Source organism: Mustela erminea, chromosome 11 (assembly GCF_009829155.1).
Source record: "Mustela erminea isolate mMusErm1 chromosome 11, mMusErm1.Pri, whole genome shotgun sequence".
Classification (NCBI taxonomy): Eukaryota; Metazoa; Chordata; class Mammalia; order Carnivora; family Mustelidae; genus Mustela; species Mustela erminea.
In genome coordinates this window covers 29,003,788-29,021,502 of record NC_045624.1, presented here as the reverse complement: position 1 = coordinate 29,021,502, position 17,715 = coordinate 29,003,788, and the positions used below count along the sequence as shown (strand labels likewise).

The 17,715-nt window shown below is 43.4% G+C and overlaps 1 protein-coding gene across 1 annotated transcript; it reads left to right on the top strand.

The window, feature by feature from the left end:
• Positions 1-6,947: 6,947 nt before the first annotated feature.
• Positions 6,948-17,593, top strand: WNT16 (Wnt family member 16). The gene is made up of 4 exons (XM_032305516.1): positions 6,948-7,165; positions 7,357-7,598; positions 9,546-9,832; positions 16,780-17,593. Exons 1-4 carry the CDS (start codon positions 7,071-7,073, stop codon positions 17,242-17,244), a joined length of 1,089 nt encoding a protein of 362 aa, XP_032161407.1. The 5' UTR covers positions 6,948-7,070; the 3' UTR covers positions 17,245-17,593.
• Positions 17,594-17,715: the final 122 nt, after the last annotated feature.

The following is a 17,715-nucleotide window of genomic DNA, read 5'->3' as shown; positions in this document are numbered from 1 at the left end:
TAACTCAGTCACCCTATAAGGCAAATATTAGTTCTCTCCCCAAAACAGCATTAAAAAGTGGCTCCACTGTATTTATCTGGTGCTGCTTTCATGAGTGTGCCCCGGGGACTGCAGACAATACGCTGGTGCTAAAGTAGCAACTGGAATCTTTTACCCCGTCGGCTGGACTCAGGCTCTGTTCTGGCACGTGGCCCAGTATATCAATATTGTGGTTTTCAGCCCATTCTGGAAGCTGCTTCCCTAAGCCATGTGACAGCCCCCAAAATTGGTCTGGCACCAGAAGACTTCATCAGATTGCGAACTTGAGAGCCTCCAGTCGGCTGTTTTTGTAGTGATGCCTCCCTTCGTAATCATTAACAGAAGTGAGAGGCTGCGGTTGTAGCACACCTCACACCTAGTGTGCAGTTTGTGTTTATGTCTCTGAGCCCTCGTAAATCTCCTCGGCTTGGAGCCCTTGCAAACTCAAATGCAAGTATTCTCCGGAGGGAGACTCCAGGAAGAGTCTGAGTTATTAGCCCGGCTCCACAAACTTACCTGGAAGGAGCACATGGCACACTTACAGATGTGTCAGAAAGATTTAAGAGTATCCGTCTATTTACTGATTTTAACGCTCGCAGAGACTGAAGCTGTGAGTGCTCTAGACGGAACCATCTGGTGGTCGCGGCAGAACTGGTGCGAATCACGTGGCACAGGCGAACGCAACGTGCTAGGTACAAGTCTTGGCAAATTTCCAATTGAAAAGTGGTGAATTAGTAGATTATGTCAATGCTGACAGCTCTTAACGTAATGCTTTATTGATTCCACTGTTATGAGAAATTCCTTGTCTGTTAAAACAGCAACCACACAACCATTATTGAATGCCCAGTACATACTCAGCCTTGTAAGCAAGGGTGGGGCGGGGTGGGGGAAGGCCACAACAAAATTACTCATACACTTGGATTTGAAGACATTTACAGCCTATCTGGTGACTTACAATTAAAGCACATAAAAATATCTGAGCGCAAAAGTAAGTCATGTGACAAATTTCCTGGTAGGCTCCTCAGATGATATAGGAACCAGTCAGAGAGGGGCATCAATACTGTTCACTGTGGAAGGCTTCCTGAAGAAGAGGTAGGTGGGTTTAGGGAACTGAAAAAGGGAAGAGAAGAAAATTCTAGGCATGGAGGCAGTGCTTCTCAGGAAACTGAAGTAGGAATATGCAGGCCCCGCTTATGGGAAAGGGGAGGAAGAAGTTGGGCTGCCTACGAAGACTGAATGTGCCGAAATCAAGTGAATTTAATCAGAAACGACTGCTCTGGTCAAATCCTGAGTGAAGGATTTAGAACTCAAACCAAAGGATTTGAAACTTAAGTGAGAGTAACTAGGAAATCGTGAAGGATTTCAGTCATGAGAGTGAAAAACCAAAGGTCAGGTTTAAATGTGATACACCTCTGTGCGGACAAGGACCCGAGTGAACCCCAAACACTGTTAGTTGCTTGGCCAGACTTAACCGCCACTCGAACACGTGACCCACCCACAAGGAGGCCGGTAGCCAGTGGTGGAACGTGAGCAGCAACCTTGAATACAAAAGCAACTTTGGCACGGGCTGATTTTTAACTGGTCTTTTACCGGCAGGGATATTTATTACGTCAGATCAAGTTTAATCATTTGACCCAGCAGTAAGAATAAGATAGACACAGGCAAATCTTTCTAAAGGACTCTTCCCTCCAAAGTTTTCTCCCTTAAAAGTCAAGGTTGCTCAATTTTACTAAAAAGGAAAAGAAGAGACAATTTGTTTTTTCCATTATAGACAACCCAGGGATCGCTCGTATCAATAGTAATTTAAAAATGTAAATTCCGGATTTTTTTTTTAAGATTTTATTTATTTTTTTGACAGAGAGAGATCACAAGTCGGCAGAGAGGCAGGCAGAGAGAGAGAAGAAGGGAAGCAGACTCCCTGCTGAGCAGAGAGCCCGATGTGGGGCTCTATCCCACGACCCTGAGTCCATGACCTGAGCCGAAGGCAGAGTCTTAACCTACTGAGCCACCCAGGCGCCCCAAATTCTGGAATTTTGAAGTAGTTTTCCTGACAACTTATTAAAATCAATAATAACTCACTCGAGTTGCTTTGTTTTACAAAATTCAAAAAAAAATTTTTTTTTTTTTTTTGAAAAGAGAGGTTGAGAGAATCAATATTCTCCAGGTCTTTCAGTTTTGTGTGTTTTGCTTCCCTGTGCCCTCTGGCAATAGTGACCTCTCTCTCTCTCTCTCTCTCTCTCATTCGTCAGGGATGGTCTTTTATTTCCTCATTCCGAAAAGATAGCGTCAATCATACAAATACCACTAGAGATAGGTCACTTCTCTTCTTCAGCCTCAATTCTTAGGACAAGTAGACAAAAAAATGTTGGCTTTCATACTTGGGAAGATTTAAACAGAAGACAACATCCTTTTCAACTTCCGCTCTTCCTACTGATTCTGCCCCTGGTGTCACCTCTGCAACTCCAAGTCCGTCACTGTTGCTGGCTTTTCAGGCCACCAAAGGACAACAGGACATCCAGAATGCCATTCTCTGCCCCCCCCGCACCCCCCCGCCCACAGCCACAGTCACAAGCCTGTGCTCTGTTCCACACACTGATAGCCTCCAGGTGAAATTTAAAATAGAATGGATGGGGACCCAGTTATGTAAAAAGTCACCTCTGGTCTTCTGTTCTATCGTGGGAGTTAAGACCAGCTGGGGTGCTTCTGGTATCAGTTTCCAGAACATAAGTCTCTGTGATCTGCAGCAGAAATTCTTACAACGGGGCCCTTAGAAGTCTCGTTCTCTGATGGATTGCCAGAGGCAGAGTCCAAGGCATATCTGTGCAGGCAGACTTTTTTGCTGAGTTTCCCAGGGACGGAGAGAAGACTACCAGAAGGAACAGGCTCCTCTGGGTTCTACAACTAATAATCTACAACTGCACTGAGTGGGCAGTAGGATTTATTACCAGCCAACGCCTTATCAGTGGGCCCAGCTCGTCAAAGATGACTCCGGTCACGACAGATTCAGTCCCTTAAGAGAGCCCTTTGGGATGAATGAATGAGCTTGAGATCTGGCTTTCTCCTCCTAAATATCCTTTTCCAGAATACAGCTCAAAACTCCTTACCCTGCTAGGAAAACAGGTTCAAATACACAATCTCCTTGTGGAATCAAGAAGCTGTAGAATCTCCGGTGACCTGTGCAAACTTGGAGTCCCATGGTGCTTTTCTTAGCATTGATCAAATTTTAGGTAGCTGGGATCAGATCATGAGATGACATAGTATCAGTTGGTATTTTGAAGGATGAATGGTATGATCTTTGCAATGTTTTATAGAGATGGGTACCTGAAGCTTGGAAATGCGCAGAACACAGTAAACCATCAGGTCATATTCTATTGGCTGGTTAATATTTTGTCCTCCCTCCAAATTATGAAATTGAAAATAATAAATAGGAAAGAAGGCTCCTGCCTGCTACTTAAAAAATTAAAAATTTGAAATGTGCATTTATGCATATGTTTGGATTTCACCCATCGTTTACTTTCTCTCTGAGTAGTATAAACCTCACTCATGATAGTAGAAATGAAACACTTTATATTAGAGATATAAATTAGATTATGAAAGACCCCTCACTTTCTTGTCCCAGAATAAATAAAATATCTGTGACTTCCTTTATCCTTTAATAAAATTTCGTATAACCTGACAAGATTATAACGTAAAGTTCAACTGTTTAAAAAGATTTCTGCAATTAAGAGAATTCATTTTCACTGAAATTCAGAAAGAAAATTTGAACTGAAGCCAAAAACTGGGGGTTTAAAAACTCTAGCTTGTGCCATCCTGGAAACTGGGCCATCACTCAGGTGGACATGCCTTGTCAATGACTAAGGTTTCTTCCTTCTGGGAGTGCAAATCCACCAGCAAATCCACCAGTCACCTCCCCCCATTACCACACACCCACACAACACAAACACACACACATTGAACCACACACACACCACCTCCCTCCCTCCAGCCCTACTGGAACCTAGTAGGAGATTGAGATCTGAAAGAGAGTTTGTTGTCCTCTTAAAGGTGAGAAAACCGAGGCTCAATGGTGACATTAATTGCCTAAGATTGTAACTGGCTGACAGGTGGGCACCCAATTCACCCATTGCTGTCTGCACGGCTCCTACTGGCCCCACAGAAACCAGAGAGCGAAGAGAGGGCAAAGGGCAGAAGTCTGTGTGGACTGACATCTGTCTCAGTGAGACCCACATAATAGAGACCCACTGTGGGGTTTATCTTCAGAGAACAGAATTTCTCTCTTTTCTTTTTTTTTTTTTTAAGATTTTATTTATCCATTTGACAGAGAGAGAGATCACAAGTAGACAGAGTGGTGGACAGAGATAAGGAAGCAGGCTCCCTGCCGAGCAGAGAGCCCGATGCGGGGCTCCATCCCAGGACCCTGGGATCATGACCTGAGCCAAAGGCAGAGGCTTTAACCCACTGAGCGACCCAGGCACCCCCAGAACATCTCTTTTGATGGAGATATCTGTAAACTGTGATGTAAAGAACCATGGGGCACAAAAGAGAAATTTAGATCCCGAGGCCTAGTGATGTGGGATTTAATCAGGGAAAAAAAAAATTGTGAGTCAGATTAGGCAGCAGTCTATGGTGGTAGAAAGAACAAAGGCCTCTAAAATAAGAGTGAATTTTGATTCTCCAACTTCTTAGCTGAGTGACCTTGAGAAAGTGTTTAACCTTTCCAAATTCATTTTTTTAATCTATAAAATAGTACCAGTGGGGTGGGGTAGGGTTGAAATTTTATGTGGAGAGAAAAAGAAGGAGATTGAATGTTGGAGGCACTTGTGAGGGTTTCAGTGCATGAGTTCACAATGCCTGGCAGGGGAAAAAAAAAAAAAAGCCCCCAAATGTCTGTTCATTGAATGAAAAGGGTATTTCTTCAACTCTACCCACTCCTGGAAATAAGTATCCTTTGCTTTAGAAGTATGGACAGAATAATCCCCAAGTATTAATGGTCTCCCCTCCCCCATCTCCCCAAAGAGGAAGTCACTTCTCTTGTTTCATTGTTTAGCCCACTTAGCTATGTGCCCAGGGCGTTCCTCGTCACATTAATCCACTCAATAAATTGTGTTCAAAACCAAGATTTCATGCACTGGGCCCAATGGCGGGGATACAGCACAGAGTGCTCCATGATCCCCCCCTGGAGAGACTCACAGAATAAAGTGAGCTTGGATGAAAGTTCTGATTTTGAGCGAGGCCACTAGCCATTAGCCAAAATATTTCTGGATCAGTAACTACACCCTATCATCAACTTGACTCTCTAAAAATTACAATGTGGCTTTAGGACCTGGTACATGGTGTTCACTCAACAAATGTTTGTTGGATAAAGGAATGAATGGGATAGGATGGGAATTTCAGTGCGCTTTTCCTGCTCTGGACTTCTATAGGAGCTGTGCAGCCAATAAAATCCTTTATTTGAGGATAATGCAAGCAAAGACAATCTTTTATTTGAATAAGTTTGGATTATGGCACCCACTAAGCTGGTATGTCTAAACTGAGAATTGACTGCCATTTCAGAAGTCCTGTAGGGAGCAGGTGACCACTCTCAGAAAAGTTCTGTGTCACCGACAAGGAGAGCAAGGCTTCCGGATACCACAGCTAAGTGACACTTGCCGTCACAGTTCTGGCAGAGGTCTTCTATCCTGAAAAACACTGGTTAGCTAACCTTCCTAAACCGCCAGCCACCAGACATTCTCTGGCTTCTGAACTCTCTTTGGCTCCAAAGAGTACCTCACTGGATTCTATCCTCTCCTGCACTGAAATCTCAAATTCTTTCGTTTTAGACTTGTCTCTGTGGCTGGCTTGTGAACTTAAGGGAAGGGATATGGTCCTTATAAATTCCACCCACCCCCAGCACTGGGCACACGTAGGCATTTAGTAAGTCAGTTTCTAAAACGTGCCTTCAGTGTGTAGCCCTGTCCAAGGTCTCCACGTGAGCCATCATGTGGACTCGAGATAAGGATAAGGACGCAAGCCTCATCTCTTCGAAAGCTCTCCGAGAAGCTCTCTCACGCATTCCTTCTCTGCCCTCCATCTTCTGACAGTGCTCTCAAAGAAGACTGCCGAAAATAAGACAAACCGGGAAAACGAAATCCCGTAACACAATTTAAATATGGTAGATTAGACACTAGGCCAGAACCTTCTCTTTCGCTAAAAATAACTATTTAAACGACGACAACCCCAAGCTCGACAGCATTTCCCCCGTCTCAAGTCTCCTGACACATGGAGACCTCAAGCAGAGTGTGGGAAGGTCAACTTGTTTGTATCTGACTCAAAACGATTCCTCTCCAGCGAGGTGAAGGAGAGGAAAGAAACGGGGGCAGTGAGATTTTCCAGCCACTCCACCCAGAGGGTAATTAATCCGAAGGCGAGCAGGGTGGGTGGAACGCAAACATCTCCCATTCGACCCACGCCTTCCCCCAGGGTTGCTAAGACAGAAGCGGCCCTAGCCGTCTTCTGGTTGAATCCATACCCCTCCCGCAGGGCCCCGCTCGCGGAAGACCGTGACAGGAGGAAAGGTCGAGAACACACCCGGGTCTGGACGCGCCGTCCGGGAGCCGCGGGCCCGGGCGCCCCCCGCGGAGCCCGCTCGCAGCCAATGGGAGCCTGAGGTCCGGGGATGATGAGATGCGGGGCCGAGGCTGGGCCAATCAGGCTCCAGGCGCGGCCGGGGGGAGGAGATGGGAGGAGAGGCCGGGGGCGATGGAGACAGAGCTACATCAACACAAGTTTCTCACCTACTCCGGCGAGGGACGCTCCCGCACCTCCTGCACACCTCCAGCTAGTCGCAGGAGGAGGGCCCCAGGCTCCTTTCTCCACCTCCTCTCACTGCTCCCTGCGAGCCAGGGGAAGGCTGCGGAGAGCCCCTACCACCGCTGGCCTTCTTTTTATGTTGTCTGCAGGGGGAAAGAGGGCGACGGACAACTCGGTGCTGGGGAACTGACCTCTGGCTCGGCGGGCCTCTGGGGAGGGAGAGCAGAGGAGTGGCTGAGGCTGGGGGACTCCATGCGGGGGCCATGGACAGAGCGGCGCTCCTGGGACTGTCGCGCCTGTGCGCGCTGTGGGCAGCCCTGCTCGCGCTGTTCCCCTGCGGAGCCCAAGGAAATTGGATGTGAGTATGGGGGCAGTAGGGGCGCACGCGGGTTGTGGCAAAAGGGGGGCCCAGCTTCAGGGAACTTTCAGTTGAAGAGGGGGAGCAAGATGGGGGTTCCTAGGGCGGATGACCCAGTTTTCGGAAAAACATCTGGGATTGGAGAGGAGAGCTGGGGAGCGGCTCACGCTAGGGACGGCGGTGTCTTACAGGTGGTTGGGCATCGCCTCCTTTGGGGTTCCGGAGAAGCTGGGCTGCGCCAACTTGCCGCTGAACAGCCGCCAGAAGGAGCTGTGCAAGAAGAAACCGTACCTGCTGCCGAGCATCGGAGAGGGCGCGCGGCTGGGCATTCAGGAGTGCAGGAGCCAGTTCAGACACGAGAGGTGGAACTGCCTGGTCACCGCCGCCGCCCCGCCGGGCACCAGCCCCCTTTTTGGCTACGAGCTGAGCAGCGGTAAGTCCCGGGACCCTCCGGGATGGCGCGGGATGGAGGGCGACAACTCCTCCAAGTTACAGTAAACAGAGTAGCGCTTGCGTGGTCCGTCGCTCTCTAAATCCCAAAAGAGGTCCTTTCGTGGACGAGAACTGGGGGTGACGGAAGCCAGGCCCGGGTGCAGGTGCGGTCCTGGAGGGGGGTGACCCCCCGGGTCCGGAGCCGGGCGCTAGGAGCTGTAGCTCTTCCTCCTTCCCGCGGCGCCGGGCGGGAGTTACAGAAAAACTGACACTCCACCCGGCCGACCCCTCGGACCCCGTAGCGCCCCCCTACGTGGGTGACCAGCTGGAGAAACATGATGTCGGCAGCGGGGAATGCTGCCGCCGCATCTGCTTTGATTTAAGCAGCGCCGCTGCGCACCGAGCCCTGGACAAGGGGCTAATTGCAGCGAAGCCTCGCGTTTGTTGGCACCTCGGAGCGCGGGGTGGACAGAATAATGCTGGTTTCTAAAGGGAGTGTCCTGGGCAACTCAACGTGCGGCTCTCCCGAGCACGACTACTTTGGCTCTCCCCCTCTGTTCTCTTTCCCTTCTCTATCTTCCCTCCTCGTTGCACACCCGCGGCGCGGGAAGCTGCAGTAAAAGTTCCGCTTCCACGTGCCTGGTTACTCGGTAGGGATAAAGGCACAGGGAACCAGGATTGTTCTAGGAATCTCAGCAGATTCAGAGAGTTCTAGAACCTGGGAGCCGAAAGATTCGTTGTTGTTTTTCGCATTCGTTTCCGTTCTCCCTCCTCCTTGGACCCTTCTCCACGCGTCCCCTGCACACATCGCCGCCAAAGCATTGCGCTTGCCCCGCTGCGTTTTGGGCGGCACGCCCTTCCGAAGGAGCCCTGACCCCCGCGGCAGAAAAAAGAAGTGAAGAAGGAAGAAGGGGGGAAAAAAGGAGGAGGAAGAAGGAAGAGAGATAAGGAGGAGGAAGAGGAGAAGGAAAAGGAGGGAGAACAGGAGGGGGAGGAGGAGGAGAAAAAGAAGAAAAAAGTTTCAGTTGCTGAAATGCAGAACATCAGCTGTTGAAAAGGTTTATTGGACAACGGGCATGCAACTCTACTCTAATCTTAACATCTCAAAAGAAAAAAGGTCACCTGCTGAGCCTCTTCTAGTCCATTTTGCTAATGTTTTGATGGGACTTTAATTTGCAAAGAGTTTAGCTCTCTTTATTGTAGGTGTGCTAAATATGTATTCAGTGATTGTCTATAATAATTCTTTTTTATTTTTCTGGTGACATTTCAATCCTTTCATTGTCTTTCAGCCTGTAAAAGGATGAGCTAGTAATATATAAGATATTTAACTGTTTAATATTAATATTTGTGATTGTTATTTATAATATCTTCCTTTAAAAAAAAACGGTCTTTGATATGAAAGTAAACTGTAACATCTACTGATTGCTTTGGCCTTTGCTTAATCCTAATTTGCATACCAGCGTACAACATACAAACAAAACTCACACCAAATTTTTCAGCGTGTGTTTCATGAGAACACATTCAAAATGATAAATTTTTAAAAAGTAATCTGGACTCTTTTGGGCATTGTATTACCATTTGCGGTATCCATGTAGAGAATTTTAAATTCGACACATATTTATTGAACTTTTATTGTCTATTAAGCACAGAGCTAGCTGTTGGCATATTTTTTAATTTTAAAAATAAACAGATGATTCTAAGGTGTGAAGACAATTTATGATACACAATATATAACCCCCCCAAGTGAAATACTGAAAATTAATGTTGCTTTTTTGAAAGATTGAAACACTATGAAATCGTCCCTCCTAAATATGTCCTCATTAAAAGTATCCATTGAAAGCAATTGAAAAACAGCTTCCCTGCTAAGAGGATGAACAGGAAGCTTTGTTGTGAACATAAACAGACAGAGGTTTGGCTCTTTCATTCAGCAATTTATGTTTTGTTCTAGGCACCAAGGAAACAGCATTTATTTATGCTGTGATGGCAGCAGGCCTGGTGCATTCTGTGACCAGGTCTTGCAGTGCAGGCAACATGACCGAGTGCTCCTGTGACACCACCTTACAGAACGGCGGTTCAGCAAGCGAAGGCTGGCACTGGGGGGGCTGCTCCGATGATGTCCAGTATGGCATGTGGTTCAGCAGAAAGTTCCTAGATTTCCCCATCAGAAACACTACAGGAAAAGAAAGCAAAGTACTTTTAGCAATGAACCTGCATAACAACGAAGCTGGAAGGCAGGTACGTATCAGAAAATGGAATGAAATCTAGTGCCTTTAAGTAAATAACACTAGTATTACACTTCTGAATGCATCTGTCCAAATGACTTGAAAAACATACAGTTGTAGTCTGAGAAATACATATGTCATATATATGTATAATATGTATGTGTGTTTATTATATATGGATAACTTCTACATTGATTTAGTTTCAGTTCTCCATCTGATAGGAGTTGAATCTGATTATAGAATGTATTGGTGATTTTGTAATTTGTACACCCAGAACACTAATTATAAAATAATAGGCGTAGACGTGCCTTTGGGGTCATTTTGTTCCATTTGTGAGAGAGCCAGACTAACGTCTATAGAATCTGCCTTTCTAATGGGACTGAATCAAATTCCACCTCAAATTTGCATTTTGATTTTTTAAATCTATTTTTAGTGAGCAATGACTCCCAAACATGTTATTGATATGTCCTTACATTCTCTAGCAAGCATTCTTGAATACATCCGGGAATATATAACTCTTAACTAACATTTTGGTAAAACAAAGTTTTTAAAAAGATAATTTGTTATTTTATTATAAAGTGATATAGATACATTGTAAAAATGATAACTGCAGATAAGAATCTAAGATATATTATATGTATGAATACTTAAATATATGTAAGACTGAAGGGTAGGCAAATTTGAAGAACCACCATCTAATTAAACTTTTTTATGAATTCTGATTTTTCATATTAAGTTTTCTCAAAATGGAATCAATTTGTAACTTAATTTACCTTTTACATATTTATTTAAATGACTATTGACACCATAAAGTTTGAGCTCTACAACATAGCTGAATTACTTGGCAATTCATAGCGATTTTCCTAAAACAGTCCAAACTTTCTTATGAATATACATTTTCTATGTTGTAATAATCTTTTCAAGACAAGGAATATCAGCACATGTCCTACATTATTGTAATATCCAATAACCTGTAAAAGTCCCAAAGTAGTCATTGCAATCCTCCACAATCTCCTGAAATAAATTAAAACAAGTTGCCGTGTCTGTCAGGAATATTTAAAATACATGTTGCATTTGTTTTACATTTTTGGAATAAATGGAACCCACTTAGAATAGGTGCAAGTTTCAACCAGCTTTCTTTGCTTAACCACTCTGGTTTATAATACAAAAACAGAAAACTCCATAAATGTTATTATCACCATAACACTTCAAATTCAAATCTGAATTTTCAATTCGATTTGAATATTGATATAAAATAGCAAAATAGAAAGTAGGAAAGTCAGTAAATATCTAGGTAGGTTTTTCATATTTTTATTTAGAAGCTTTAAAAGTTAGCTGATCACACTAGAGTAACTCTTGTTTAACATGTAGTTATGCACGTATCTCTTCTCCTTAAGGTTTTGCATGAAAAAAAATTTGATGAATGGGGTCTGCTTCAATTTAAATATTCTCCAATAAAGGATTTTTAAAATTATTTCTAACATATGACTATAAAAGAGGGTTAAATATATGTTTACATTTTTTAATGTATGTTCTTTAAAACTTTAGAATTAAAATGAGAAAAATACTAAAATAAGTCAAATTAATATATTTTAAAAACAAAAAATGAATATTGATTATCGATTTAGATCTTAAATCTTCTTTAGCCGTTCTTTAAACAATTTGGTAGAGCTTTTTAAAAATTTAACTAGAAAACAAAACTTGGAAATTGATGTCATAATTAATTCCCTTGAATAAAGATTATCCCCATACTTGTGAGAAGGTCGGAAATATTCTGTGTTTTTATTAGTATCATTAGGCAGCTATTTAGTTTTATTCTGTCTCATGTGTTGTTTCAAATTAGGTAGCAGTATTTGCCTCTGTAACTATTTGATCTTAAACTATTATTTATATTCTGAGTTTATTAAAAACATACAACCGTTTAGCATCAATTTTAATCCACTGTGTTTGTTGGCAAAAAACAATCTTCTCACATTACCGGGATTTCTGCCATTTTAATTATGCAGAAAACAATTCAGCCTAAACATATACATTCAGTTTTTGTCAATTTCAGGGTTCTCCCTACTGAATCTTTTTGTTCCCCATTGGTCTAGATGGAATCTTAAAATATTACAAAATATTACCTGGACTGCTGTTTTTGTTGGTCTTTTTTCAGGAAGTATTACAACTCAAACATTTTTGTATTTTTCTTTCCACTGGTGGCCCAAAAAAAAAAAAAACCCGCCACCACCACCAGCACCAGCACCACAGCAACAACAAAAACCAACCAAGTTTGCAGGCTATTATCTAACAAGGAAGAACAACCAACTCCATTTTTAAGATTGGCAATTAAGATTTTAATCTAATAGGCATATTCTTCTGGGTAAAGTTCAAGGTCTGCATTCAATTGAGTTGATTTTCTTGGTCTCAAAATCCCAAACTCAAAATGTAGGAAAGCGTTCAGAGAAATGTGGGTACTGGCGCTTAGTAGTGCTGTGAGCAGGATAGATGATTTTCTAACCGCTGACCTTAAGTACTCTGATTCCCACTTGGTTTCTGACACCATTCCTAAAGTTATGACTCCAAGAATAATGTTGCTGACTGGTGATTGGCTAACAGAATGATGTGATGTCTTCCAGGGGCAGAACTTCTGGGAATAATGTGACTTGGAATATTTATGGGTATTTCTTTTGGTGTGCTGAAAATATTCCCATTCTTCCCCTGTCCACCTCATAAACTTTTAAGTTTCCCTACCCCATAATTTGTTTTATGATGAGTAACTCCAAAAAGTGGGAGGGGCCCAACCCCAAATGTTCATTGACCTGTTTCAAGAATATTTATAAGCACTTGAACAACACATAAGTGTTTTGCCTTTCAGCAGGTTCAAATATATTTTTGGACTGAAAGAGACAACATGGGTCAGAGGAATAGGAATTCTACATATAACCATCCAACCTTATGTCACCGTTTTCCTAAAAACTTAACCAGATCATCTGATAGTTGACAAAATGAACTGCTTATAACAAAATGTTCTGCAGCAGTTTTTTGGGGTCATTTCTGTAAAGTTTGGATAAAACAATCATTGCCTGCTGGGTTACCTCGGAGTTAAAATGGTGGGGCCAGCAGTTCCGCAGCCCATTTTTCAAGCAGTTTCTATTTTTACATTAATATTAATGATACATCTTTCCTATTTCAGTTCATTAGAAGTTTATCAAACCAAAACTTAACGCAAAGAGCCCAGTAAATTAAATGCTACCCTGCTAATTGCTCTCCCATAGTTTAAAAATATTCCACCAAAATGTGCACATCTGTTTGCAATAGTTCACAAAACATTCCTCTGTTAATATCGTTATAAACCCTAACAACTCAACTAGAGTAGAGAAAAGAATTTTCTCATAACCACATGCTACTCAGATGGTTGCTAGCCTTTTACTTTTCTTGTTAGCAGGAAAGGACTGCTATCACTACAGCCCAGAAGGGCTATTTGACATTAATTAAGAATCCTAGCTAAAAAGCTCAGAATATACCTTTTTGTGGAGTGTTCGTGCAAGTTCCTTAAACATACTCCATTTTCCACTTTCACTTTTCTCTGTTCTACTAAAATTCTCCTGTTGGATACAAAGACTTTAGATCATATATCGCCACCTGTACATTTTATCTTTTTTTTTAAGATTTTATTTATTTATTTGACAGACAGAGATCACAAGTAGGCAGAGAGGCAGGCAGAGAGAAACAGAGAGAGAGGAGGAAGCAGGCTCCCTGCAGAGCAGAGAGCCCGATGTGGGGCTCGATCCCAGGACCCTGGGATCATGACCTGAGCCGAAGGCAGAGTCTTTAACCCACTGAGCCACCCAGGCGCCCCCACCTGTACATTTTAATGTAAAAGGCAAGTGTCTTAACCATGCTGTTTATTGTTGGTAAAACTGGAATAATATGTAAGTACATATTCACTAATGACCTACTGTGTGCAAGGCATTTCTTCCCACAAAACTAAATCAAGTAAAACAATTTATGAAGAGGTGCTCTGAGAAACAGCCAAATTCTACAGTGTGTGTGTGTGTGTGTGTGTGTGTGTGTGTGTGTGTGTGTGTGTGAGATCTGCCCTAGAACTCTGCATTTCATCAAATTCTCCTAGTGGTAATTACATTGCTTTATTTTAATCCCTATTTGTCCAAGTTTCTTCCTTAGAGTGTTTTGGGTCTATAATCATTTAAATTGCATGTCAAGTTATTGGAATTCCTCTCCTTGAAGTTTATTTGGCTTTCTGTCCCATATATATATATAATATATATGGTAAACTATATGTAATATAAAATATATATGATAAAATGTAAGATATGTAGATGATGAAAATGCCATTTTTATACTTACTGTTAAGGACAAAAAGATAATGGAACTGAAAGGTAATAGAATAAAACTTCAAAATATCATCCCTGAAAAGTTACAACCAACTCCAGGTATTTAAAAGATCCTAGTTTTCCTCTGGCAGGAAAATCTTCCCAAAATTCTGATACACATTCAGCAGGTGGTGTACCATTAGATCTGAAAATCAGTCTCTCTTTTTATCTTTCAAACCAAGTAATATGTCACTCTGGGGATTGACACAGTTGTGGACTGAGGAATGGCAGGAGAACCCAGCAGGATCAAGGTCTCCCCATACCATTGATTCTCCTGGCAGTGACTCTTTTGCTAAAGGTGGTTTTCAATTCTTCCTTCCAATTCATATGACCAACAGAGAATGAGTTAAAACTTGTTCCAGTGAGCTGGACTAACCATTCCATGAGTATTTGGTGAGCATCTACTCTGTCTTCCGTGCTTTGCAAATTGGCAACACCATACGTGATGTCTGAACTGGTTAATGAAAGAAAAAGTCCGCCCCTCAGTAAGATTCTGAGCAAGAGCCGGCTTTAAATCACCAAGTGATGACTGGAAGGAATGCTGATCAGGTTTAAATACATAAACAGACATTCTTCGATTTTTGGCTTCCTTTGGACAATTTGTTTTGTTATTACCTAGCATTAACTGAGCTCTCTTATTCTCATAGCCTTCAAGCCTTTAAAATCTGAACACAGATTGCGTTCATTTGAACATTTATTTGCCTGGAGCCATTTGAAAAAATTGAAGTCTTTGTGGCTATCGAATGCCATAAATTTAAGCAAATAAGCGTTTGCGCCATACTTTATTTTTTGTGTGTGCCATACTTTATAAATTGCTCTCATTATCATTGAGAGGTATCTTTTGCCCTGCGTTAATAAGAAATAGACATAGCTACTTGCTTCTCCGTTTTGTGAATTCACAAAAAGCATATGTGCTCTCTTCTGTAAAGGACAGGGTTTAAATATTATTCTGTTTATTATTTTAAACACTAATAAGAAGTATCAAATATTACACAAATCAATACCATATGCTCTCACTCAAGGTTGCAACTATGATAAATTGTCCGAAATATTCTGTCTCATTAGATAGTTCAGAAACTCTAATTTGTTAGGAAACATAACATTCCACAAACATGTCAGTGTCGGGTTTAGCATAAAATAGCCAAGCATAAACCCTTGTCATTTTATAGTTTTGATAAGAAGTGTAAGTGGAATTTAAGCCGTGAAGTTTTTCCTTTCTTTGGTGTGATTACACACATAATTTCCACGTTATGGAACAGACAGATCACTTTTTCATTTTACCCAGCATGTTGACAGACCGTCAACACGAGAGCTAGCCCTGGCGATTTATTAATCTGCTCTGCCATCCTCTGGGGACTGAAGGAAGCTGTGCTGACTAGCCCAGTGGTGTAAGACAGCAGAACCCTAAAGTTCTTGAAATCTCTACATTGCCTTTGCCCTGTTAGCCCCTTTTCACATTTTTCTCTCAACTCTTCCTGTACTACCTTCTTCTTCCGGAGAGGGGATATTTATTTAGATTCTAATGTGGGCCAGGCAGTGGGCTCTTATGGATATATGTAATTTCATTGAATTCCTTAGTCTGAATAAACCAAACTCTGCACTTTGAATTGAAAAGTTACATACATATATTACCCCTCTGCTACGAGGGGATGGTGCTACCGATCCATCAGGAATAGGACATATGTTTTGAGTTAATTTTCCAGAAGAGGGGAGGAATGTGCTGGGAGCAACCACATTGTCCAGCCCCTTCTCCTTATGACCAACTTAAGTTGATTAGTCAGGGTTTCTCATGTGGTCTGTGACCAGAGGATAACGCGGTTCCCACCCCCCACGCCCACGTGAACGTAAGGACTTTTACAGTAATCGAACCGGGGAGCTCTCAGTTCCGTAGATCTCATGCTTAGATGCCCGTTAGGATCATCTGAGCAGTTTTATGGAAGTGCCGCTGCCCAGACGGCACCTCCGCGGGTTAAGTCAGAATCTCAGAGATTAGAGCCCCGGTCATTAGTTAAATTCCCCTGATGCTTCTGTGCACGTGCGCGCCCACGACACCTGCCCTCTCAGTGCTTCTCCAACCTTAATGCGTGTAGGAGTCACCGGAGAATCTTATTAAAATGCAGATTCTGGTGCTGTGGGTCTGCAGTGGGGCCTGGGAGTCTGCATTTCCCACGAATGTCGGTGCTGCAGGTCCACGAACCGCGCACTCTTAGTTGCAAGGTGATTGGTGTCGAACAGGGAAGTATGCGTGGGCATCATCTCCCACCCAGAATTCTACAAAGATATGGAAATAGAAGTGGTTTCCCTCTATTGTCTCAGATCGCCCCCCGTAACAGTAGCAGCCCGGACCACCACTTCAAGACTTGGGAGTGTTTGCTTGGCAGGGTCAAGAGAAGAACAGAACACCTGACCCCTGAAGCAACTGTAATGAGCCTTCGCATTCAAAGCGATCACCTTTAGGCAGGACTAAGCAGACCCAGAAAGGGAGGGGATGAGGTCAAGTCGAGCTTCGGGTGCGGGGGCCGGGGGCGGGGTGGCGGGGGAACCCTTCACGAATGCTATTTAATACCATTACGGTTGGTTTCAGGCTGTCGCCAAGTTGATGTCCGTGGATTGCCGATGTCACGGAGTTTCCGGCTCCTGCGCTGTGAAAACGTGCTGGAAAACTATGTCTTCTTTCGAAAAGATTGGCCACTTGTTGAAGGATAAGTACGAAAACAGTGTCCAAATCTCGGACAAAATAAAGAGGAAAATGCGCAGAAGAGACAAAGATCAGAGGAAAATACCCATTCGCAAGGATGATCTCCTCTACGTTAATAAGTCTCCCAATTACTGTGTCGAGGATAAGAAACTAGGGATCCCCGGGACCCAAGGCAGAGAATGCAACCGCACGTCGGAGGGCGCGGACGGCTGCAACCTCCTTTGCTGCGGCCGAGGCTACAACACCCACGTGGTCAGGCACGTGGAGAGGTGCGAGTGCAAGTTTATTTGGTGCTGCTACGTCCGCTGCAGGAGGTGTGAAAGCATGACTGACGTCCACACTTGCAAGTAGCCCCTCCAGCCAGCCTCTCACCGTGCAGGCCTGGTGAAGCTGACCCCTGCCTCCTCTAAGTCCCAGACCCTGGCGCTTGGCGCTGAGCTCCCTTTACCCAACGGATAGCCGATCACACACAGAGCGTGTGGATTTGGGGGGAGGAAGGAGCAGAGTTGACAAGGATTAGGTTCATTTTTTGCTGGTTTAGAAATATATATTGACACACCAGGAAGATAATCTGACTCCTGAACAGGAAAGAACAGGAAGGAGCCTTCACGCGGGAAGACCTGGTCCATATTCAGGATAAGATCCTGGATTGTGGAACTCAGCTGTGGAACTCAGCAGTAGTGGGGGAATATGAGGCATTAAGGAACAGTAAACAGGATCTCCTTTATCCTCTCACCATTTTAGATGAAGAAATCATACAGTTTGCGCCTAGAAACAGATGCTGGAAAGTTAACAGAAGTACTGGGTGCTTAGTTTCCCTTT